Source organism: Monodon monoceros, unplaced genomic scaffold (genome assembly GCF_005190385.1).
Source record: "Monodon monoceros isolate NGI ecotype Baffin Bay Population unplaced genomic scaffold, NGI_Narwhal_1 Super_Scaffold_12, whole genome shotgun sequence".
Lineage (NCBI taxonomy): Eukaryota > Metazoa > Chordata > Mammalia > Artiodactyla > Monodontidae > Monodon > Monodon monoceros.
In genome coordinates, this window is record NW_021703768.1 from 158,005,434 (window position 1) to 158,031,083 (window position 25,650).

The window sequence follows — 25,650 nt, forward strand, 5'->3', positions numbered from 1 at the left end:
CATATATATATATAGGAAAAGTTGAGATTTCATTTGGGGAAGCCACAAAGGTTGTGTGTGTGGGAGGAAGGTGGGAGCGAGGAAATCTCCCAGGAGGGGGCAGTGAACCCCTTGGCCCCCAACTCAGGAGTCCCCCGCAGACCATGAAGCCCCCTCCCCATTCCATGTGGCCTTGGGCAGCGTTTCACATTATGGGGAGGGGGTCAGGGGGAAGGGGGGGGCTGGTGTCCAAACTCAGTTGTAATTTACGTAAAAGTCCTGGATCGGTTGGAAGTGGGAAGGCCCCTCACCTGGCGGAGAAGGGAGGGGCGTTAGGGCGCGGCGCTGGGAGCGGGAGAGTCACGTCGGCCGACGACATCACCTCCCACCCACCCTCCTGCCCTGGCCAGGCTGGGGTCTGGGAACCCAAGGGCCCCCACCTTTGCAGAAAGAGTCCATTTCGGGGTTTGGAGGCTGACACACCCGGCTTGGAAGGGACCGAGGGTCGCCAAGCCCGTGTCCTCATCCGGCCACTGGGGACAAACATTTCTTTCTGCCTCCTCTTCCCAGCTCCCTGCCCCTGAAGCTCCACGAAGCAGTTCCCCACCCCCATTTCTGTTCATTCGTGGTGCTGGAAACAGTGTCTGGCGCACAGTAGGTGCTTAGTGAGGATTTGCTGTCAGCATGTTCAAAGCACGCCGATATCCTGTTGTTGGCCTCTGGTGGCGGATTTCCGCGAGCGCGCCCCCAACGACCCACGACCCGGTGACTGAACACCCTCGATTCTGTGGGTGCTGCCCCGGCAGGGTCTGGGAGCAGCCCCTCACTGAGCACCTGCTTCGCACCAGACCCCAGAGGAGCCTCTGTGATGATGATGGCGACGGCGGTTAAGAGGAAAATATCAAAAAGACTTATCCAGAGCTTTCCAGGTGGCTGGTCCTGGGCTCAGCCGGGAAAACACCGAGTGCCCTGTGAATCCGCCCCACGACCCCTGGAGGAGGCCACAGGCACGGGCCCATTTCACAGATGAGGCTTGTCAAGGCTTGGGCTCACTTATAAGTTTCCCCATTGGCCCCTGAGGCTCACGGCTCATTCCCCAAAGAAGCGATGAGTTGACACAGGTGTTCACTCTGATGGCACAAACACTCTTGGGGATTTGCTCATTTGTTCGAGGGGATTTCCGACACACACACCCCGCCGCATGCTGTCGGGTGGGGCAAATATTCCACTCTCCCATCAACCCACTGGGTATGAATTATGCCAAATGAAGAGCTCCCAGAGGGGCCCAGCTGAGAGAACAGATTCTTAGGACAGGACAGAAACACCTCCCCAGAGCCCTCCCCCACCCCAGACCAAGCCCCATCTCTCAGGTGAACTTTTTTTCATCCTTCAAAGCCTTCTCCAGGAAGGATTCCCTAACTACCCTCCCCAACCCCATCCTACTGCTCCGGTTCCAGCCCTGACCACGGGGGTGGGGGGTGGGGGGGGATTGGGGGTGTCTTCGTCCAGCTCTGTCCCCGTCAACCAAACCTGGGGGCTCCTTGTAGCCTCTTGCAGCATCCCCCCAGCCTCGGGAGGGTTTGGAGAATGAGGAGGGGGTGCGGACAAGACCGGGGTGGGGGCGGGAGCAGGGGCGGGGCCGCCTGGCGGCTCACCTGGGCCAAGCCCGCAGCCTCGGGGCGCTGTGGGCCGGTCAGTAGGGGTGTCCCGGATCTTTGGGCCGCTTCAGCTGCACTTTGAGCCTCTTCATGCCGATCTGAAAGCCGTTCATGGCCTGGATGGCGGCCTGCGCGCTGGCCGGGTTGTCAAAGCTCACGAAGCCTGCGGAGACCGGGGTGGACCCACGATGGAGGGCAACGCGGGCGTCCTCTGCTCGCTCCAGCGCTGCAGCCCTGGCTGCCCGGCTCGCGGGGTCCTGGGGGCGGGGGTGTGCGCTCGCAGGGGCAGACGGCCCAGGGAGGTGGAAGGGCTTCGCAGAGCACACACAGCAGCCCTGGCCTGGTTCTGACACGCGCTGGGCTTGCGTGCCTGCGGGACGGGGCGCTCACTCCTTACCTGGGGTCTGCTCTGCTGAGACTTCCCAACTGACGTGGGGGACAGGCTGGCTCTCTGGGGGCCCCGGGAGGGCCATGTTCTCCCTCCCCAGACCCCATGCCTGCCTCCTTCGAGGCTCTGGATGCCCACCCTGTGCCTCCTCTGAGATCTCTATCCATCAGGGGTCTTGTCTGCCCATGTGACTGTGTCTGTCTGTCTGTCCTTGTCTGTTTCTCTGTTTCTCTCTGTCTTTGTGTGTGTGTGTGTGTGTGTCTTTGTGTTTCTTCTCTCTGTTCCTCCCTTTCTGTCTCTTCTCTTTTGGTCTCTGTCTCTCTTTCCATTCCCAGACCCCCCCTCACCCTGGGCCATCAGAAACACTCCAGCATCCCCCCACCCCCGCCTTAAGCTTCCACCAGCATGACACCCTCCACCTGGCCCTACTCCTGCCCCTCACATGTTGGTCCTCACAGACTTCCTGGAGGACTGTGCAGAGACCACAGGGGCTGGGGAGGTCCTCCAGGGGGAGAGGACTGCATGTGCGGGCATTTGGGGGCAGGATACCTGAGCTCCATGGGAGAGGCTGGGTGGGAGGTCATGCAGAGAGATGGTGGGGTCAGGGCTGAGGGGTCTGGCTGAGGCCCATGGGGAGCCATAGGGGAATCTGGAGCTGGGGTGGGTGGATGTCTTCACACCACCCACACCTCCCATTACATAGAGGAGGAAACTGAGGCTCAGAGAAGGCATGTGACCCCCTGACTGCTGAATGTGACAGAGTAGGTTTTCCTCCAGAAATTTCCTCCTTCTTCCTGGAAGCAGGATGTAGAGGAGGGAGCCTGGGCACTGGAGGGGGGGGGTGTCCCTAACTTGCTGTGTGACCTCAAGCATGTCGCTTGACCATTCTGTGCCTCTCTTTCCTCCCCATGTAAATTGGGATAATTCTTCCCTTTTATGGTTGGATAATGAGTATATACAGGAGGTGCTTAATAAATAGTCAAAAGTCGACCCTTCCAAGGGGACAGGGTGGGTTCAGAGCCCAGATTTTGGAGTCAAACAGACTGGTTCTAACCTAGGTTCTGCCTCTTTGCTGCCGTGTGACTTTGGACAAGTTACACGCCTCTCTGAGCCTTAATGTCCTCTGTTTCTGGGGACAAGGAAGTTCTCCCCACAGCCCACAAGGCCCTGCACGACCTGCCCCGTCCCCTCCCTGCCCTCCCCTCCTCCCTCTCTCCCCCTCGCTCACTCTGCTCCAGCCACACGGGCCTCCTCGCTGTTGCTCCAACATGCCAGGCACTGTCCTGCCCCAGGGCCTTTGTACATGCAGTTCCCTCTGCCTAGAACACTCTTCTCCAAGACACCCCATGGCTGGCTCCTCATCATTCAGGTCTCAGTTGAAGTGTTGCCTCCTCATCAGTCTGTATTTTCTTACCAGTTTTATTTTTGTCTATACCATTTATAACTCCCTGGCCTATATCCTATATTTGTTAATTTCCATCTCCTCCCCCTGGACCTGTGCTTTCCAATTTGGTCGGCAGCCACTGGCCATGGGTGGTTATTTCAACTGAAATTCATTAAAATTAAGTAAAATAAAAAATTCAGTCCTTTGGTCACACTGGCCACATTTCAAGCGCTCAGCAGCCACATGGGGTGGTCGGCTCAGACAGCAGAGATGTAGAGCATTTCTATCATCGGAGAAAGTTCTATAGGCAGAGTGGCAAGACTGTGAGCTTTCAGAGGGCAGGGATTTTTGTTGGCTTCTTGCACTGCTGTGTGCCAGGCACAATGCTGAGCGGTGGCACACAGTAGGTGTACCGTATGTCTATTTGTTGATGAATAAATGAACAAGGGAGTCTTAGAAATGCTGCATGGTGAGTGCCTGGCACACAGTAGGTGCTTAATAAGTGTTTACTTTGATTATAAATGTGATTCTTTTTTTTTTCTTTTCTTTTTTGGCCACACCGCTCGGCTTATGGGATCTTAATTCACCCACCAGGGATTGAATCCGGCCCTTGGCAGTGAGAGTACGGAGTCCTAACCACTGGACCTCCAGGGATTCTTTTGGACCAGACCTGTCTCATGGCTGACCACACACTCCCAATCCCCATTCCAGGGCGAGGGGCGCGTGGGACGGGGCTGGCAAGCAGGAGGGGGCACCCGCAGCAGGGACTCACCAAAACATTTGCTCTGGTTGGTGGCCCGATCCATAAACACCTTGGAGGAGATGATATTGCCGAAGGGCAGGAACATCTGCGTCAGCTCCGTGTCTCCAAACTCCTGGGGGAGGTGGTAGATAAACAGGTTACAGCCTTCGGGACCTGTAGGTGGGGGAGAGAAAGACATAAAGCCCCCAAGGAGAGGAGGCGGACCCCCGAGGGAGGGGCACGGGTCCGGAGCCCACATCTGACATCTCCAGCTGTTGGGAGAGGGGTGCCCCGTGACACTCAGAAAGAAGAGGCATGGAAGTGGCAGGAAGGGGAGGCCGGGAGCCCTAATCCCTTGTCTATAAAATCCCACACTCAGACACTCCAAACCTCTAATGATCCTCAGGCCCCAGAGAACTTATAAAATTCGTATGATCCCTACCCTCCACAACTGAGATAAATTCTTCCATCCCAGACCCCAGATAATCCAAAAATCCCATACAACCCCAACCCCGGAAAATCCCTAAGCCTCAAACTCCTGGTCATTTATAGAAATCAGATGAACTGGGCGTAGGGTATACGGACACTCTGTACTGTCTTTGCAATAACTCCATAATTCTAAAACTGGTTTTAAAATGAAATATACCTTTTTGAAAGTCTGATGATCACAGAATAAAATCAGACTAGTAATTGCCTGGTCCTAAACCCCAAATATCCAGATATTTTTCAAAACCTTGGATAACCCTCCAAACCTTGGATAATTTTCAAAACCTTGGATAATTTCAAAAATGATGCAAAAATAAAATCAAGTAAAATAGAGATTATTCTCTAGTCCCGAACCCCAGATATCCTGAAACCACCGGTAATTTTTAAATGATATGCTATACCAACCAGAAATAATTTTTTAAAGCACAGCTAACCCTCAGAATCATCCCCTCCCCCAGTAATCCCCAGTCATGGCTCATATAATAACCATAAATAATAATAGCATTTTAAAATCTTGATTATCCAAAGTCATCAACAGTCCTCAAACCTACCTCTAATCCAAAACCTACAGACAACCTTCTCCCAGGTCCCCCCCCAAAAAGGTAGCCCTCAAACCACCGAGAATCCCCCCACCCTCACAATGAATATTCCCCACCCCAGAAAATACAAAATCCAAGATTACACATTCACATCCACATCCACCCTTATCTTCCTGATGGGGACCACAGTGCTGCTAACATGCTTCTTGTTGCTGTCGTTGTTGTTTGTTTTTGTTTGTTTGGCCGTGCCCCGAGATTTGTGGGATCTTAGTTCCTCGACCAGGGATTGAACCTAGGGCCACGGCGGTGAAAGTGCCGAATCCTAACCACTGGACCTCCAGGGAATTCCCTGACATGCTTGTTTTTAAAATGCAAGTGCGTTCCCATACAACTGATATGTTATGGAACAGTTTTGAGCAAACAAGAATTTTGTGTTTGTCTGTGTGCTATCTCATCTCCAAGAAACACTAGGTGAATGCAGAAAACCACACGCAGCTGCACCGAACCTCATAAGAAAGCAAAATGTGTGTGTGCGTGCGCGCGCGCGTGCACACACACACACATACAGCTTCAACATCCAACTTTCTCAGTTCTCCAAGCATGTTATGAGCAGGGCCCATCCCCGTCTGGGGTTCCGACTCTCCGTCTGATTTCAGACAAGCCTTTCCATCACTTCAAGGTAACTCACATGCTGCAACCCCTCGGATGCCACTTCCCCCTGCAAACTTGCGGTCTTTTCCAAGATAAAGTACCAAATTTATTGTACTCTTCGGGTATCTCTAAACTATCTAACACGCATAAAACTGTGCTACTGTTTTCATTAGCATCTTATCTTTTTTCTTTTTTGGCACCTCACAGCCAACGTTTCTGAATGGTGTACCACGACCCCATTTCCCCCACGAGCCTTGTAGTTGGTATTGTGAGGTTCTGCAAACTCAGGTGACTTTCCAGAAAGCATACATCCTGTTACAGCAGCACGGACTGCATGGGGACCAGCTTTTCTCCACTGCACCCTGCCAGTGTTCCCCTTCCTGCAGGCCCAGGGCAAGGGAGAAATTGAACAGAGCCTCACAGAAATCAGTCTGCGGGCCAGGCCACCCGCAAGCTTCCCAGGTCGTGGGGCGATTTGGGGCTTTTCTGGTTGGTTGCCTCTCCCCAGCCCCCGCTCCCACCCCCACTAGATGGATGAAGGAGAGGAAGGGCCTCCCTGGCTGAGTGCCCACCATGTGTCAGGAACCGCCGCTGCTTACTCCACAGCAAGGGGAGTAAGGTGGTCGCCTGAGTGGCAGATGAGGAAACTGAGGCCCGGAGCAGTGAGGTGCCTTCCTTATGACGCTCACAAGTCAGAACTGCGTGGATTTGAATCCCGGTCCTCCGACTCCAGAATCTAACTCCTCGCCCCCTTGACTTTACTGAGGAAGCCTCATTTGCCCCGAGATACCTCACCATGCCACCCCCTAAATTCTCTCAAAAAAATTTCAGAGAATCATCCCGTTCTGGGTCACTGCTATCCCTACTGGGTCGGGACTAGCCCCATTCCCACTTTCCGGAGGAGGAGACTGAGGCTCAGAGAGGAAGAGTCAGTCGCCCCCCCAAACACCCATGGGCTACGCCGGGGCTTGAACCCAGGTCTGTCCGGACCCCAGGCCGAGCGGTTCCCCAAGGCCAGGCCGAGCCGGGGGTCCTGGAGGTGGAGGGGGGCGGTCAAAGGGCGGGGCTGGCGCCCAGGGGAGGTCGCGGCCCCCTCACCTTCTCGCTGCTGCTGCTGCAGGAGGGGCGGCGGCTGGGGGACGCTGTGCGCGATGGGCGTGATGGCCGCGGTGGGGTACATGGCTGCAGAGACCGGGAGCGAGACACAGGGCGGAGCGGGCGTGAGGCCGGTGGGCAGCCGGTGCGCGTGGGGGCGGGGCTAAGACGTGAGGGGCGGGGTCACAGCTGAGGGTGGGGCCAAGACCGGGTCTAGGGAAGGCGGAGGGGTGTGGTCACATGGGAGAGACGGTCTGAGGGCAAGGCCAAGAACCCGTCTAGGGAAGAAGAAGGGGGCGTGGTCATATTCGAGGACGGGTCTGGGAGGGGCGTGGTCGCATTGGAGGGAGGGGCCAAGGCAACAGGGAAGAGCAGAGTGGGCGTGGGCGTGGCTGAGGGCGGGGCCAAGGCAGCCTTTAGGAAGACAAGCCAGAAATCCGAGCGAGGCCCTGGCAGAGGCGGGGTCAGTCTGGGCAGGACATGAGGGGCGGTACCAAAGGCAGGTTATGAGGGGCAGGGCCAAATGTTGAAGAAAGGCGGGGCGTGGGGGAGGCCAAGAACTGGGATTGGGCCCAAAGTAGGAGGCACAGGCAGAAGAGGGAAGGTAGGATGAGAGGACGGCTCTGAGGGCAGGGACCATATCTAGGTGTGGCTAGGGGCGTGGCGTGGCTAGCCCAGGTAGGACGCCGGGGGCCGAGGGACAGGGTCACGCGCGGGGCGGGGCCGCGCTGCCTCCCTACCTGTGTACTGCTGTACTCCGGAGAAGGCGGGATGAAGGGTCTCGGCCACCGTCGGGCTCTGAGCTGCGGGGCAGACGGAGGGGCTGAGTGGGGCGGGGGCAGCAGAAGTCGTCCATCCACCCCGCAACACCCACCCCCAGCTTCACTTCTGCATAAACGTTTCACAGGTATGGAAACATTTTACAGGTGGGGAAACCAGCTGGCATAGGGCCGCTCAGGTAGGAAATGACAGAAGCCAAACTCGAATCCAGGTTTCTCAGACTCCAGAGAGGTTTAACAATCAACCCCAACTCTCTGTCCCCATCCTGACCCCCCTTGGTCCTCTCTTTTATTCTCTGGATTCTCCAGGACTCCAGGTCTCTGCTTTTGATCACCACCCATCCCCATCCCTTCCCTTTATCCCTCCCCACACCTTGATCATCAGACACCCTATGGATCCCCTACGTGGCTGTGACCTTCCGACGGTCCCTAGGGGAGGACACAGGGGTAGGGGAGAGCTTGTCTAGGCAACCAGAGCTGGAGAGTCTGGGGAAAATTGAGCAAAAAGATCTTGAATGGAGAGAGGTTGCTAGAAGATGGGGTGGTGATGGGGGAGAGGTAAGACAGTAAAGAGATCGCATGAACGAATTACTTTATAGTGATGGAACAGTTCTGTATGTAGATTGTGGTGGTGGTTACATGAAACTATACCTGTGATAAAATGACATAGAACCACGCACACACACACACACACACACAAGTGCCTGTAAATAGTGAAGTCTGAGTAGGCTCTCCAACTCCCGTTGAGTTCATTGTACTGTACCAATGTCAGTTTCCTAGTTTTGACAACATACTGTGGTTACATAAGACGTTAGCATCCAGGGACGCTGGGTGAGGGGTACCAGTACCTCTCTATATTATTTTTGAAACTCCCCGTGAGCGCCAATCATTGCAAGGTAAGAATAAACAAATTCTCAGCGGTGGAAACGCAGATGACATACTTCACCTAAGCAAGGTGTGGGAAGATGTTTGCCTTGAAATTATGGTATAGGGTAGAGGAAAGTGAGACCTCTGCTTCAGGAGGGCAGAGCCCAGCCCAACAAATCAGTGCATGGCCAATATTGAATTAATGAATTAATGAGTGAATGAATGAATATGGGCACTGATATTTTCCCAAATGGTAACGATTACTAATGAAGATTGATGGTGCCATTCTTGGTACCAGGTGACGCGTTAGCATTTTACAGACTGATTGCCTCGTCAGTGCAATCTCATGAGATGACTGATGTTATCCGCCCCATTTCCCAGATGAGCAAAATGAGGCTCAGAGACTTAAAGAAACCTCCCAGGGCCACTGAACTGGAATTCGAACCCAGAAAGGTCTGGATGCAAAGTTTCTATGTTTAACCTCTTTCTCTGTGCCCACAGCTAGTATCTGTTCACCTGAAACTCCCTTTGTCCTGCCCCTTTGTCCCCTGGACACCAAGGCATAGGGACTCATGCTTGTCCCGGGGACACCCTCCCTGCCTCCTACCACTCTCCTCGGCCCCCGGGGACCACCCGAGTTACCTGGGTAGGGCACAAGGCCATTGGCATATACGGTTTCTAGGGCGGGGTGCCCGCCAGGGAAGGGCACAACACCTGCGAAGCCATTGGTGATCGGAGCCACAAGGCCGGGCACGGCGGTGGTGCCGAGCAGCGGGGGCGAGTGCAATCCTGGGGAGCGGAAGAGCGTCACGGGGAGCCTGATCCTGGCCCCGGCCCTGCCCACCCATCCATGGGTCCCTGGCGGACTCTCACCAGAGGCAGGGGCGATGGGTGTGGCGGGCAGCCCGTTAAGGCTGACGGCGCCGATCTGCTGGATGTGGCAGGGTGAGAAAGCCACGCCGGGGCTCAGGTAGCTGCCTGAGGTGGACAGGACCGTTGTCTGCTGCTGCATGAGCTGGGGGTGGAGAGGGAGTCAACGTGCACAGTCAAAGTGGCACCTGACCTGAGATCACAGCTCATGAGGTGGGGGGGCGGGTCCTCCAGGAACTAGGGGGTCAGGCCGGGTGTCTTGGCTCAGGTCGGGGTCAGGGATCAGTTAGGAATTGGGGCTCAGCCTGGCATTAAGTCTCAGTGTAGGATCAGGGCCTAGACTAGGTTCCAGGCTCATTTAGGAATGAGAGCTCAGCCAGGGATTAGGGCTCAGTCTAAGATCAGGACTCAGTCTGGGACCAGGGCTCAGCCAATGTTGAACTCACTCAGGGTTGGGTCTCAGCTTGGAGTCATCCAGGAGGTTTAGCTAGAATTCAGGCTAATCTAGATTTGGGGAACAGCTAGGATCTGGGGGTCAACTCAAGGTTGGATCTTCATTTGATGTTCACGCCGGGTGAGGGTTCAGGCTGGATGTAGGGGTTGAGTCTGGTGTCCTGTCAGTCCAGAGCTGGGGCTCAGCTTGGGCTCGGAGCATAGTCCATGGTTGGGGGCTCAGCTGGGGCTGGGGTCAGGAAGTGGCCTGGATTTGGGGACTCAGCCACAGCCAGAATAAGGCCCTGAGTCAGAAAGACTGGGCCAGAGAAACAGAAAGATGGGCAAAGAGGCAGAAGCCCTAGACTGAGAATAGATGGTGAAAGAGAGTGAGACAGACTGAGCCAGATCCCCAGAGAAGTCTCAGAAGCCCTGCTGGAGACAGAAGTGTGTCTGCTGGGGTCACTCACAGCCTGGGCGTAGGCACTGTAGGGGCTGAAGGGCAGGGTGAGGGACGGCGTCAGGATGCCCAGCTGGCCCACCATCTGCTGCATGCGCCGCAGCGTCCGCTCCTTGTCCGTGTCAGCAAACTTGACCACCAGGCTGGAGGAGGCACCCTGCAGGGGCAGCCGCAAGCAGGGAGGGAAAGAAGGGGGGACGTAGCCGGGACTCTGGGGTCCCTTACGAGGGGTGTAGGGGTGTGGATAGCAGCAGCTGTCAGCCCCACCCTCGAAGTCCCAGGTGCCACAGTGAGGACAGTCTGGAGATCAGCATCCCAGGTCTCACACTTGACCCTGCAGCCCCCTCGTGCGCACAAGTGGGGCGTCCGGGCGCGGGGGGCTGCATCTGGGGCATAGTGAGGACCCTGACTGTCAACCACACTCTCAAAATGGGTGGAGAATCCAACTGCTGGAGGGGAACAATGGGGGCCCGCATGGAGGACCCTATAGCTGTCACCCATACCTGAGAACAGGTAAGGCTCCAACCATCAGAGAGGTTGAATACCTCCTCTGATGGAGAGCTCACTCCCTGCGCCGCCCACCAGCTCCATCACTGGACAGCTCGGAGCAGGAGAAAGCCTGACCTTCGGATGAGCTGACTCCTGCCCCTCTAAGGATTAAAACTGATGCCTGAGGACCCAGAGAGCAATAGAAGGAAGGATCTGAGACTGCCCTGCTCTTCACACCCATTTCCCAGAACAACAGAGAGTGGGTCCCCAAGGCCTGTCTTCCCTGTGGCAGATTTGGACATTTATGTACAGTGATGGTGGCTCCCAGGGCCACTTTCCTTGGAGGCAGGGCCACCCCCAACACCTGTGTGGTCCCCTCCAGCCTCTCACTGCTGCAGGCCCACAGGCTCCCGGCTCCAGACTCGTCCCCACTCTGGCCCCACGGGGACATTTCCAAATGACCCGGTCCCTTCCCTCTGGGGCCCCCATCACCCTAGGAGGAACCCCACGCTTCTCAGCCTTGATCTGCAGGCCCCTCCAGCCCCATCTCTCCGTGCTCCTCTGGGGCTCACACACATTTGCACACACTTACACATGCATTCCGCCCACACACTCACCATTGACACGCACACACACACATGCATACACTCCCAAATACGTGCACATATACTCACACACTCACGTGCACACAGTCACACATGTACACACGTGACTGCCTACATTCACATGCATGCTCACTCCTCCACACACAGACATTTGCCTTCACACTCCTATAGATGTACACACGTGCACTAGCTCCCCCCATGTCACCCAGACACACACTCGCACATATACATGTGCACTCAGATACATACTTGCACACGTGTGCTCACACGAACACACCCACTTAACACACTTGTGCGTATGCAATCACACGTGTACACATGTGCGTATGCACCAGCGCACACGTGCACACGTATCCATACCCATTACACACACCTTGTGTGCACACTGACACCCACCTACTCACAATCACACACAGACACGCACACGTGCACACACCAACACACACACTGGCCTGCGCGTACTCGCGTACGGGCAGCCACGTGCTGGCAGGACATCCATACACACTCCACACTTACTTGCAGGCTCACACACACAATCACACACATACACCCACCCATACCACCATCAGAGATTGCGCCTCTTCTCCCCACCATGACCTCTCTGAAGAAGGGCCAGGGGCTACCAGATGGCTGGGATGGTAAGGCCGGGCCCCCTTGCTCCTTTCCCACCCCTACCCCCATCGCCCAGGGCAACTCCGACTCACCGGCATGGTCTGGCTGCCATGCAGGGCGTGGATGGCCGCCTGAGCCTCCGTATGGGAGGAGAACTTCACGAAGGCACAGCCTGCTCCGAGAGAAGGGGAATGGGTGAGAGGCCACAGGAGAGGGGCTGACAGCCCTGCACGGCCGGTCAGCGTGGACAAAGGCAGCCCAAAAGTCGGACATCCGAGAGACAGCCAGCCATTTGTTCAGACAGACAGCTGGACAAGGAAGGATCAGACAGTAAGACAAGCACACAGCCAGCCAGCCAGACAGCGGTTTGTCCAAGACCTCATCAGAGGGTGTGAGGAGGTGCACAGGTGGAGAGGCAGGCCCTGCCCATTAGAACAAGTGAAGGGGATGGGCTTAGAGAACGCCCACTAGCCACCAATGCCACGAGATCCAGAGTTGTAATCAGATACGCAGAATTAGAGTGACAAACCATCAGACACAGACACAGAGAGATGCAGTCCTGTGGGCACACTCAGGCAGAGGTACACTCAGACCCAGACAGATACGCCCATGTGGCCAGAGTTGGATAGATGGGGATGAAAAGTCACCAGGCAAGGGGAGAATCAGGTGGACAGACAACCAGAGACCACCAGACACAGGCAAATCCAGACAGACGGTCATAGGCTACAGTTCCAGACAGAGAGAGGGCTATGGATAAGCCAGGCAGATTTGGGGTAAGGGGTGTGAAAATGTTCCGGGACTAGATAGTGGTGACAGTTGCACAGTTTTGTGAATTTTGTGAAGCACTTCACTGCACACTTTAAAAGGGTGAATTTTACAGTATGTGATCATATCTCAATTACAAGAAAAGAGTCAGGCAAATAAACAGTCAGGGACCATCAGATACATTCAGTCCCAGTAAGATAAAGTCGCCAGGGCAGAGAGAGGCAAACTGAGACTCAGTCCCAGACAGATGAACCTCAACACGTAGAATCAGGTAGACGGAGACCACCAGGCACATGGATACCCAAACAGAAATAGCCATTTGGACACTCAGAAAGAGTGTCAGAGACTAAGAGACACAGGCGGAGTGATACTCAACCCTAGGTACATGCAGTAACGTGAGTAGACCGGAAAACAAGTTTCTGGAGATCATTAAACAATCATTCCTGCATGGTACAACCATACAGGAACGGTGGAGCAAGTAGGATCAGGCACAGGACATAGGCAAATCCAGATGGCAACAGCCCCATGCACAGAGTCAGGTAGAGACAGGCAGCCCCAGACGGACACGAGCACACGGGTAGGACCGCGTAGGACTGGACAGTCTCTGCTCGCCCCGCCCCCCGGAGTCGGCCCCGCCCTCCCACGTGCCGCTTCCGCCACCTGAGCGAGCCCCACCCTCTTGTGTACCTAGCGGGGCCCCATCCCTCCAGCCCGCTCTCCACGTGCTAGGCCCCGCCCGCTATGGGCCAGCCCCCCCCCCCAATCCCCGCCCCCCCCCCTGGATCCCGCCGCGCTCTCCTGTGCCCGCTCCGCCCCATCCTTCCAGCCCCGCCCTCCCACAGCCCCGCCCCCAGCAGCCAGCCCCGCGCACGGCCCATCACCTTTGCTGCTGCCGTCGGGCCCCCGGAGCACGGTGCACTCATCTATGACCCCGAAGGGCTGGAACAGCCGCAGCACGTCCTCCTCTGACTGCTGCTTGTTCAGCATCCCCACAAACAGCTTCCGGTCCCCTGTGGGCGGAGACACCACCTCAGCCGAGTCCTAGGCTCCGGGAATTTTCTCCGTCCATCCAGCAGAGAGTGGAGGTAGCAGGGCGTGGAGCAGGGCGCCTGGACCCCCCTGGGCCCTCTTCTGCGCGTGTGAGGGAGGACACAGCCACGCGCTTTCCCTGCCTGGGTCTCTCCACCTTTCCACGTGCCTGCGAGGTCCCACCTCATGGAGTGCCCCCTGCCTGGAATGCCTCTCTGTCCAACTGCTTCCACCCTCTGGGCAAAACGGCCTCTCCCTCCTATGCACTCAGAGTCCACACATAGTACCAGGGTTAGGAACTGCCTTGCCTGGCCCGGGTCCATGTCTGTCTGTCTGTCTGCCATCTAGATTTTCCAGGCAGGGGTGAGCGCTGAGGGCCCCTGCATCCTCACAGTGCCCAGCAGAGCTCCCCGCCCAACCTTGCCAGGGCTCAGGAGGGGCCAAGCAATCAACGTCTATTGAATGAATGAACAGTGTGTGGGCACAAGACCAGGTGCTTGGGGAGCCTGGGGTTGGCTTGGGGCCTGGCTGCAGGCCTGGCTGGGACCTGCCCAACTCTAAGGCCAGCGGCCAGTCTGGACCAGCCTCTCCCAGGTGAGGTACCAGAACTCTGTCCCCCACTCCCCCTGGGGGAATTGCGCTGCTCCCCTGTAATCAGGAACGCGGCAGCTTCCTCTTCCAGGAAGGGTGAGCTTGGTTACTATGGAAACCCGTCCTCTGGCAGCTGTCACTCATGGGGTGGGAGGGAGGGAGAGACATATGAGGGAGAGAGAGAGGGACAGGGAGAGACTGAGAGACAGAGACAGGCAAAGAGAGACAGTAAGAGGCAAAGAGAGATACACAGAGAAGCACAAAGAGAACCAGAGAGATAGGAGGAGAGAAAAAGATTAGGAGAGAGAAACAGAGATGGAGGGAGAGGGAGAGAAGGAGAGAGAGAATGAGAGACAGAGAGACAGAGATGAAAACATGCAGATCCCCCCACTCTAGTCCCTGACCCACAGTGGAAGCCAGGCTGGAGAGTGTGAAAACAGGCTCCCATTCCCGATGGGCTTTACCAGGATCCTACACATACACAGAGGTCCTAACAGCCCTACCCCCTACAGCACCTCCAAGGCTGGCTGCTCTCCCTCAGCCCCCCATCCACCTGAGATGGGGAGGGGGGTCAAAAATATCCAAGAATGACTAGCCTTGGATCCCACTGGGGACAGCCAAGCATCTCCCCATGGGCACACAGCCACCCAGAGGTCCAGCCTAATGCAGACACAGGGCCCAGCCTGCACACCCACACGCCCAGCCGGGAACAGTCAAGCACACATGCTTGAACATATACACCCACGCAAAGCCCAGGCACGCAGATGTGCACACAGTCAGGCAGGCACCCCCACTGCACCTGCCAGAAACACACATGCACTTGTGCACACACTCGCATACATCTGCGCACAGCCGTGCCCAGGAAGGCATGCTCATGTACACACACCTGCACTTGCTCAGACATGCAAACATGCACATACACGCAGAGCCCAGAAACCAATCCATAGTCCTCCAGGGACCCCATCCCCTCTGCGTCTGAAGATCCCCGTTATTGCACCCTGAGACGAGTGGGGTATTTCAAGTTCTAGGGGAAAGCAGCAGGACCTGGCCACACCTCCCACTGCTGGGCCTGTGGCCCTGTGGTTAGGAGGAGGGGACACGGCCTCCCTACTCTCCCACCCCACCCCAGCCTGGGCCTCTGCCTCTCCCACCACCTTTGTGCAAGGATTTCCCTCCTCCCATTCCTCTGCCAACCCACAGCCTGGTGGCCACGGAGAGATGACAACTACCTCCTCGGCTTTCGCTGTCCGCAGGCTTCACCTGGATTGGCCGTGCCATCTGTGGAGAGAGGGGGGAGGGAGGTCAAGGTGGGCAGTGGGGGTAGCATGGGTGGGAGCTTCACCTGAGCTCTGCTGGGCACTCCTGTCCACCTCCCCAGCCTCAGCATCCCACCAACCTCTGGCAGCAACCAGCACCTCAGTCACACCAAGTGACACATGGTCCCACCTACAGGGCTTTGCTCTTGCTGCCTGGAAAACTCCCACTTTGCCTTCAAAGCCCAGTAACAATAACCCTTCATCCAGGGAGTCTTCTTGCCTCCCCAAATGTGATAGATGGTTTGCAAAGATGGCCCAACTCCTGCAGTCCCTGTATGTGATGTGATTTTGTGGTTCCTCTCATCAAGAGCTGAAGTCTATTTCCCCACCTTTTGCTTTTGGACTTGGCCATGCGACTTGCTCTGACCAAGAGAATGTGGTGGAAGTGAAGTTGTGAGAGTTCCAAGCCTTGCCCTCAAGAGAAGTTGCCTTTTTGGAGCCATGGAGGTTGCCAGGTGGACAAATCCAGGTGAGTTACTGGAAGACGGGACATCGCATGCACAGAGATGCCCTGCTGACACACAACGCATGGGAGTCCTGGCTCAGCTAGCCTCAGTCGAGCCCCAGTTGACTGCAACTGCATGAATGACTCAGGACCAACCAGTAGAACTGCCCAGCTAAGCCCAGCCTGAGCTTGTTAACCAACAGAATCATGAACAAATAAAATGGTTGGGGCAGTTTATTACTCAGCAGTAGCTGACTGATACACCAAGGCAGCTACTTTTGGCCAGCTCCCTGAGCCTCGAGTGGGGGGAACTGTCATACTTCAGTGGACTGGCCTGCAATCTGGACTTATTGTTCTGGACTCTGTCCCCCACTCTCAGCACTGAAAATGGAAGAAACCAGTGAACTGTTCAGTGGAAGAAATCCTTCTCTAACCCCCACTCCTGCAATTTACCCAGCCAGGGGTATCAGCTAATGCAAATATTTCAGAACAGATTTGAGGGATGTGGGGTTGGGTGGCATTTGCTTCTCTGTTGATTCTAGGACAGAATCTTCCTCCCAACCTGGTGTCTCTGGTGAACTCCTACTCATCCTTCAAAACCCAGCTCAAAAGTCCCCATGCAGGCAAACCTTCCACCTTTTTGGGTCCCTTCCTCCCTCTGCCTCAGGGCAGGAAGTGTTTATGTGTTGCTCTGTTTCCCTCCAGACTGAGACCATAACATCACAACCCCGCCCCTCAGGGCAGGGTACAGGAGAGAATCAGAGGAGTTTGCTGAACTGAACTGACCAGAAGGAAGTGGCCAACACCCACCAGCATAGAAAGGCACCTGGTCCCTCTGCACCAGGCCTGGGGTTGGAACAAGTGCTGGTCCCAGCCCCCCTCCCAGGTCAGACAATCTCGGAGTAGATCCCCACAGCCATTCAGAGGTGCTTGATAAACATGTTTTTAAATCACAGTGCAGCTGCCCAGCAAGCTTTCAGAAAGATGCACAATTTTTACGCTGTTTTACAGATGTCAAAATCAAGGCCTGGAGAGGTTATTTTTCTGCTTCCCTTCCCCTCGGTGAGCCCCTCCCGCTCTGATACCCTCCCTCTTTCTGAGTGTGTGTCTGTGGCACATATGGGCCTCCTCAATGTGAACACAGCCTTGGGAGCCCCAGACCAGAGAGGCTTCTGTTTTCGCCATTTGGCCCCCACTTCCCCCAGCCCAATCTTCCTGCCACCCAGCCACACCCTCAGAGGAACCCTGACCACCTGGGAAAGGCCAAACCACATCCCCCTTCCCCCACCATACACACACACACACACACACACACACACACACACACACACATCCTGGGCCGTCTTCACCTGGGTGCCACACCCCTCTAGCTGGAGGCGGGAGGGGAGATTATTTCAACCGATGGGACCAGTTTCTGGGCTGAGGGCAGACTGAGGTGGTGAAGGGAGGTGGGGGGGATGGGGCACCTGGGCTCCAGCCTCCCGTTCCCCCACCCCTCTCACCCGCCTCCGCTGGCCCTCACCTCCCCCCCCCCACCCCCAGCACCTTGGACAGATGAGGATGGGGTTGCCATGGCAACGCTGATTCACCACACGGAAGCTGGCAATTGTTGTTGCCATGGAAACCGCCTCTTAGGGGCGAGCCCAGCTCCTGCCTTGCACAAAAGAGATATTTAAATATAATCTTCTGGAGATGGATGAGCCGAGGGAGGGAGCGAGGGAGGGGGACCACAGGGAGGGAACATGCCCCCATCACGGCATCCTCCATCCCCACCCCATTCTCGCGGCCTGGCTACCTGCTTCCCATCTCCCCCACCCGCTGCAGAGCCTGGGACCTTCCGCCTCCGACTGGGAGGCCTCTTTCCCCTCCTGGGTCAGGTCGGCGGGGGGGGTGGGGGGGGTGGTCCTGGTCTGGCTCTGAGAAGCCAGGTGGGCAGCCCCTTCCTCTCTAGTCACCCACTCGAAAGCCGAGGCTGTGAGGCCCGGCCATCCACACCCCGCGGACCCGCGCCTCGCCTTACCCACCGGCCTGCAGACGCGCACCAGGCTGGCATCCATGTGCCGCCTCCCGCCCGGCTGGCCCTGGGCGCACGGGCGCGCACACGCCGCACGCACACTCGGGCTCCGGGCTCCGCGCCTCGTTCTCCGCGCCCAACGCCCAGGCGATCCGCCCGCCAGAGGCCGGGCCCTGCGCGCGCTGCCCGCCCAAGCCGGGAGGAGGCGTGCCAGGGGAGAGCTGGGTCTCCCCCCCACCCCAACCCGCCCATCTGGCTCTGCCCACCTCCTTCCGGCTCCCTCTCTCCATCTGTCCCACTGAGGTCTTTGCCGAGTGCCCTTCCTCCCTCCTCCACCTTCTCTGGCTCCCCATCACCGCACCCTTTCCCTGCCCCCTCCCTTCCTCTTTTCACTTATTCAACAACATTCCCCTGTGCCTCATGCTGAGTAATTCTGCACCCTCAGGGAGCACTCCACTAGTCTGGCAGAGGGGGAAACAGGCATATGCAGACACTTCCAGACTCATGGGGTCAGGGTTGGGGCAGAGGGAAGGATCAAGTGCTGGGAGACCTAGGCCTAGAACAATGAAGAGCCAAAGGCTATCATCCTGGGGGTGCACTGAAGATGGAAAATCTGCAGTGGGTTTTGAAGTATGGATAGGAGTTGGTGGTGGGGCGGGGGGAGCATGTTGGAGCCATACCTATGTCCACTGATTTGTTTAATCTCCAAACAACTTTATGAGATGGGAACATGCCCCTTTTACAGATAGCAAATCAGAAAGAGAGAGGAGAAAATCAGAAGCAGGGGTCAGACCTACTGCCAGTTTCCTCAGGGGCCTCTGAGGACACAGCCATTCCTCCAGCCAAGGATCAGGTGGGATAGGGCTCTGGGTGGGCATACATTAAGTGGCTGGAATCCAGTTCTTGCTCTGCCACCTATCTTTTGCTGAGTGACTTCAGTCAAGCCATACACCACTGGGAAAACAGGGTCCCGTATGTCTGACCTGTGTGTATTACAGATGGGGGAACTGAGGCCACTGTGGGGAGGGACTGCCGGAAGATTCTTCGGTAGACAGGCTGGGGCCCAAAATATTCTCCTGGATTTGCAAAGCTACACCTTTAGATGTGGGGGCCCAGGGAAAGCCCCAACTGGGTAGTTTCTGGATGGTGCGGAGGGGAAGGAAGCAAAGTGGACCCCTATCTGGGAGGCCTGGGCTACCATTTCAGCCTCTTCCTCTCCCACTCGAGCCCCAGCCCAACCTCCAGACCAAGCCCCTCTCCTGGTCTAGATTCTGCCTTGGCTCCCTATTGCCCTTGAGGTAGAGTGCCAGTTCCTCATCCTGGCATTCGAGGCACCTTTACTGCTCAGTCCCAGCCATTCCGGCCCCCTCCTCCTCCCACACCCCGAGGACACAGGGCTGGAATGCGTCCCTGTACACCCCATCCTCGCCCCACAAGCCCCTTGAATGCCACCTACCCCCGAAGCCTTCCCCTCCATCCCCATCTGCTTTGGTTGCTTTGCCCAGGCATTGCCTTGATGGTGACACATCCCCCAACACACACACCGTCCCTCTTTGGGATGAACTCCTGAAGTCAGGGCTGGGAGGCTCTGGGAACTCCTCCCCAGAAAGACCCAGCATAGGGTCCACAAATGACTGAGATGAAACAAGACGAGACCTATGGTTTCCAGACTCCCGTCCTGTGGGCAAGAGTGAGGCAGGCGTGCTGGGCACAGTGCCCTGCACGGGAAGTAACCCAAGAGCTCGTGCCAGGCATGTCTGCACTGTCCCCATTTCACGGGAGAAAACAGGCTCGGCAAGAGACATGACTGGCCAGAGTCCCACAGCTCGACTTGCCTGGGACCCTGCGTTCATTCACTCAGCATCTATTTGCCAAGTGTGTGCTCAGCATCTGGCCTGTGTCACCTCAAAGGACCCTCAAAACACTCCGCAAACCCACTTTACAGACTAGGATACTGAGGTCTGGGGAAGCCAAATCATGAGACATTCGGCACTTTGGGGCCCCCCCGCCCATTCTCAGGGTTGGCTTGACTCTGAGCTGAGTCATGGGATATGGGGGTGGATCGTGCAAAGGGACCACCTCAGAGACCCCTGTGTGCACAGAAGGGGCTTCAGGAGGGGCCTGTGGGGGGACTCATAGCTGGACAAACTCATCCTTCTCCAGGGTGCTCAGATGAGCAGCAGGGCGGCCGCCAGGTCTGGGGCATCCCTCACCCACCAAGGCCTTCACAAAGAAAGAGATGGAATTGCCTCACATGGCCCAGCCCCTCACCATCCAAGAGGCAGGATCTGGACCTGTTGCCTGTTGTTGATGGGGGTGAGGGTGTGAGGAGGGGAGGGGGGGATCCCTTCCATCCGCAGGAACCCCGTCCTGGGGTTTGACAGCCAGCAAAGAACTCCTGCGGGAATCAGAGACATCTGCCCAGCGTGGATTCCAGGGTCCTGCGGTCCATTCTGGGTTCTATTCTGGGATTCTGTTATTCAATGTAGGATCCTATTCCAGAGTGCTGAGATTTGATTAAACTGCGTCCCCCAAGGACGCTGCTGTCATACTCGAGGAGAGAACTGGAAGTGGGAGTGGGTGGGTCACTCGCTGCAGAAAGCAGCATTATGGGGGTTGGGGGCCTGGGCTCTGCCAGGGCACGGAGAGATGCACCGAGCCGGCAAACGACGGGGACCACTCCCCTCCTGGGTCATCAAGAGACAGAAAAACAGAAGTGTCCGCTTTATACGACTCCTCCAACACACACACACGCACACACACGGGGACAGGAGAGATGGTGGCTGTCCGTCTCTAGCGCCGCAACCCAGCCCCGGCCTCCCCGCCCCCCGACTCCCGAGAGGTGCGCGCGGGTGTGTGCGGAGACGTGAGCCCGCGGGGTGGGCTTTCTCTTGAAGCCCGCCGAGGCTCCATCCTCTGGCGGAGACGCCTGGGAGGGGGCTCGGACGCCTGTGCTCAGCTGCCGCTGACAGGCAAGGGGGTCTCCTGCGCAGTAGCCCCCATGCCTCCTCGTGCGATCAGCAAGCAAGCCTCCAGCGCTTGTTCTGAAAGGCTGATTCCATTTCTGCGGGTGTTCTCAGGCAGAGAGGCTCACCCCCCAAATCAGCTTCTTCGCTCATCAGAATTGGAAGATACGCGTACTCAGGGATCGGAACTCCTGGGTATGCACCCGACCCAAACGTGGCACGTGTCCACCAGAGACAAAACACCGGCAATGATCTCTATGCCTTAAGAGCAAAACTAGAAACAACCCAAATGCCCACCAGCAGGAGACTGGACGAATAAATGGTGTGTCGCAGCCATGGAATACCACACAGCGATGACAAAGTGCAAAGCGCTGAGGCGTGATATTGAATCTCACGGGCGCGGTACCAGAAGAAAAGCAGGGGTTGGTTACCGTAAAAGTCAGGGCAGCAGCTCCTCCAACAGAAGAGAGGGGCTTGGGCTTGGGGACATGAGACGGGGTGGTGTCCAGGGTGCCAACTGTGTAGTGGTAACAGGGTGCTTGCTTTGTAATCAGTTGGGTTGCATGCACTTTTCTCTAAGTATGCAGTATTTTTCAAATTTTAAGAAAAAAATTTTTAAGCCAGGCTCTACTCCCACAGAATGCTGCCCCAGTCAGGAGGTGGCCCCCAGGGGCCCCTCCGTCCCCAGGGTCCAGCCCCAAGCCACCTCCTTCTTCTTTATCAAACATCAGCCCGCACCTCCAGGGAGGAAGGGGGCCAGCTTTGCAGGAACTGAGCCAGAGAAGCCAGAGGCTCAAGGTCTGTGGAGCTGGGTGGGTGGAGCTGCAGTCCTCACTCTGCTGGGTAACGTCAAACAAGTCCCTTCCTCTCTCTCACCACAGTCTCCCCACCTTTCAAATGGGGTGAGCAGCAGCCCTGGTGCCCCCCTGACGTGGCAGATGGATGAGGTGCCCCGGCAGTGCTGGGAAACAGTGATAACCCTGGGGAAACTGAGGCCCAAGAAGAGAAGGGCATTGCTTGAGACTCCTCACCCATCCCCAACTGTCAGCAGGTGTCAAAGAGAGACGGGGAACTCCCTAGCCTAGATGTATGATAACACTGCACCATGCTCCTGGTTCTAGAACATTGTAGCCTGCACTGTCTAATATGGTAGCTGACTCCCAGCCTAGAACATTCTAGGTCTGCACTGTCTAACATGGTAGCTGACCCCAAGTCTAGAACATTCTAGCCTGCACAGTCTAACATGGTAGCTGACCCCCAGCCTAGAACATTCCAGGTCTGCACTGTCTAATATGGTGGCTGAGCCCTGGTCTGGAACGTTCTGGGTCTGGGCTCTCCAAAACAGTAGTTGATCCCTGATCTAGAATATTCTAGATTTGCACTGTCCAGTACGGTAGCCCTTAGCCACATGTAGACATTGGAAGTTTAAATTTACATCTATTAAAATTAAATAACATTAAAACTTCAGTTCCTGTGTCACTCTTGCCCCTTTTTAAGGGCTCCATAGCCACACGGAGCTAGTGGCCACCCTATTGGACAGCACAGAGAGAACACTTCCACCTTCAAGTTCTGTTGGACAGCAATGGTCTATAATGGGGATTGGCAAACTACAGCACTATTTGGGCCCCCAATCTGTTGTTGTCAATAAAGTTTTACTGGCACACAGCCATGCCCATTTGTTCACTTGTCATCTGTTACTGTTTAACACTTTGAGTAGATGTGACAGAGGCTGTATGGCCGGCAAAGCCATACATTTCTGCTTTACAGAAAAAGCTGGCTGACCCTTGGTCTGGAACATTTTAGAACTATGCCATCCACTAGAGCAGCCGACAGCCACATGTGGCTACTGAGTGCTTGAAATGTGGCTTGTGTGACCGAGAAACGGAACTGTGTTTAATTGTGTTCAGTTAAAATTAATATAGGACTTCCCTGGTGGCGCAGTGGTTAAGAATCTGTCTGCCAACGCAGGGGACACGGGTTCCATCCCTGCTCCGGGAAGATCCCACATGCCGCGGAGCAACTAAGCCCATGTGCCAGAACTACAGAGCCTGCGCTCTAGAGCCCGCGAGCCACAACTACTGAAGCCCACACACCTAGAGCCCAAGCTCCACAACAAGAGAAGCCACCGCAATGAGAAGCCCGCGCACTGCAACGAAGAGTAGCCCCCGCTCGCCGCAGCTAGAGAAAGCTGGTGTGCAGCAACGAAGACCCAAAGCAGCCAAAAATAAATAAATAAATTTATTTTTTTAAAAAAATTAATATAAAGGTAAATCTAAGTCTAAAACCTGATACTAGCCGACTTCATTCTTGGAAAACCTTTAAGTATGTTTAGGACAATTTGGGCAAGTGAATCTACTTTTTCAACTGTCAATTTTATAAAATGCAAATCCAGATCGAGCATCTCTGATAACCACTGAGTGTCCCACTTGAGATGGACTAGAAGTGTGCAATCCACACACCGGATTTTGGAACACTTAGGATGAAAAAAAGGAATGTGAACTATCTCGTTAATAAGTTTTACGTGGGCCCTACTGACTGCCTCTTGATAGGATTTTGGAGATAGTGGGTTAAAATAAAAGATAGCATTAAAATTCATTTCAACTGTTTCTTTTTACTCATTAAATGATGCTCCTAGAAAAATCTAAATGCTATACATGGCTTGCATTCTATTTCTATTAGCACCGTTCTAGAACATTAACCAGCTCCTTATTCTCCTAAACAGGGTTTCCCAGCCTCAGCACTGTTGATTTGGGGCTGGGTAATTCTCCATCATGGTGGGCCGCCCTGTGCACTGTAGGGTTTGGAGCAGCATCCCTGGCCTCTACCCACAAGATGCCAGCAGCATCTCCCGGTCATGACAACCACAAATGTCCCCAGACATTGCCCAGTGTCCCTGGGGGCAGTAAACTCGTTCGTCAGGCTCTCACATGTCCTTGCACTCAGCAGGCCAGGCATGTTCCTGCTTCCAAGTCTTGGTATACCCCGTGCTCACACCACCCCCATCTGCCACAATCCTCCCCATTGCTCAAGACTCAGCTCAAATGCATCCCCCTCCAAGAAGCCACCCTGTTTGCCCTCCGCGAGGCCATCAACGCAGGTCACCTGGTTCTCCCTTGAGATGCTGCCCACAGTGACCCTTATATCTGGCTCTTTATTTTGTGGTCACCCCTTGTAGTGAGTTGAATGGCTGTCCTCCCTAAAAATATGTCCAAGTCCTAACCCCTGGAATCTGTGAGTGGGAACTTATTGGAAAAGGCATCTTTAGAGATGTAATTAAGTGATAGATCTGGACACGAGGTCATCCTGGATTTAGGTGAGCCTTAAATCCAATGACTGGTGTCCTCATAAGAGAAAGGCAGAGGGGCTTCCCTGGTGGCACAGTGGTTAAGAATCCGCCTGCCAATGCAGGGGACACAGGTTCAAGCCCTGGTCCGGGAAGATCCCACATGCCGCAGAACAACTAAGCCCGCGCGCCACAACTACTGAGCCTCCGTTCTAGAGCCCGTGAGCCACAACTACTGAGCCTGCGCTCTAGAGGCCGTGCTCCGCAACAAGAGAAGCCACTGGACTGAGAAGCCCACGCACCGCAACAAAGCGTAGCCCCTGCTCGCCGCAACTAGAGAAAGCCCGCACGCAGCAACAAAGACCCAACACAGCCAAAAATAAATAAATTTATTTAAAAACAAAGAGAGAGAGAGAAAGGTACAGACTTCCGTGATGCCGCAGTGGTTAAGAATCTGCCTGCCAATGCAGGGGACACGGGTTCCATCCCTGGTCCGGGAAGATCCCACATGCTGAGGAGCAACTAAGCCCGTGTGCCACAACTACTGAGCCTGCGCTCTAGAGCCCGCGAGCCACAACTACTAAGCCCGCGTGCCTAGAGCCCATGCTCTGCAACAAGAGAAGCCACCACAATGAGAAGCTCACGCACCGCAACGAAGTGTAGCCGCTGCTCGCCGCAACTAGAGAAAGCCCACATGCAGCAACAAAGACGGAGCGCAGCCAAAAATAATAAAAATAAAATTAATTAATTTAAAAAACAAAGACTCCTCGCTCCCAATGCAGGGGGCCCGGCTCTGATCCCTGGTCAGGGAACTAGATCCCACATGCATGCCGCAACTAAGAGTTTGCATGCCACAACTAAGGAGCCAGCGAGCCGCAACTAAGACCCGGCGCAACCAATGAATAAATAAATAAATAAATATTTTTTAAAAAGAGAGAGAGAGAGAAAGGCAGAGGAAGGTGGGAGAGCTGAAGACACAGAGAAGAAGGCCACGTGATGACAGAGGCAGGGGTTGGAGGGATGCGTCTACAAGCCAAGGATTCCCAGCGACCACCAGAAGCTGGGAGACAGCCTGGGATAGAATCTCCCTGAGAGCCTGCAGAGGGAGGGCAGCCCTGCTGACAACTGGATCTTGGACTCTGGCTCCTGGAACTGGGAGACTGTAAGTTTCTGTTGCTTTAATACACCCAGTTTGTGGTGCCTTG

The 25,650-nt window shown here is 55.6% G+C and overlaps 1 protein-coding gene across 5 annotated transcripts in view; it reads right to left on the reverse strand.

The window, feature by feature from the left end:
• Positions 1–1,265: 1,265 nt before the first annotated feature.
• The window catches only part of CELF5 (CUGBP Elav-like family member 5), a 46,246-nt gene continuing 21,861 nt past the window's right edge, over positions 1,266–25,650 (reverse strand). The window contains exons 1-11 of one of the 5 annotated variants that reach the window (XM_029218760.1): positions 18,203–18,448; positions 15,648–15,699; positions 13,683–13,811; positions 12,129–12,208; positions 10,341–10,487; positions 9,442–9,583; positions 9,211–9,357; positions 7,663–7,725; positions 6,926–7,009; positions 4,182–4,284; positions 1,567–1,800 (exon numbers count right to left, since the gene is read on the reverse strand). In XM_029218760.1, the coding sequence (XP_029074593.1) occupies positions 1,785–1,800; positions 4,182–4,284; positions 6,926–7,009; positions 7,663–7,725; positions 9,211–9,357; positions 9,442–9,583; positions 10,341–10,487; positions 12,129–12,208; positions 13,683–13,811; positions 15,648–15,699; positions 18,203–18,448 (1,209 nt within the window). In that variant the 3' untranslated portion in view covers positions 1,567–1,784. Of the gene's footprint in view, positions 1,801–4,181; positions 4,326–6,925; positions 7,010–7,641; positions 7,726–9,210; positions 9,358–9,441; positions 9,584–10,340; positions 10,488–12,128; positions 12,209–13,682; positions 13,812–15,647; positions 15,700–18,202; positions 18,449–25,650 lie in introns of those variants that run through there. The other 4 variants (XM_029218761.1, XM_029218759.1, XM_029218758.1 and 1 more) reach the window with 4 other exon arrangements.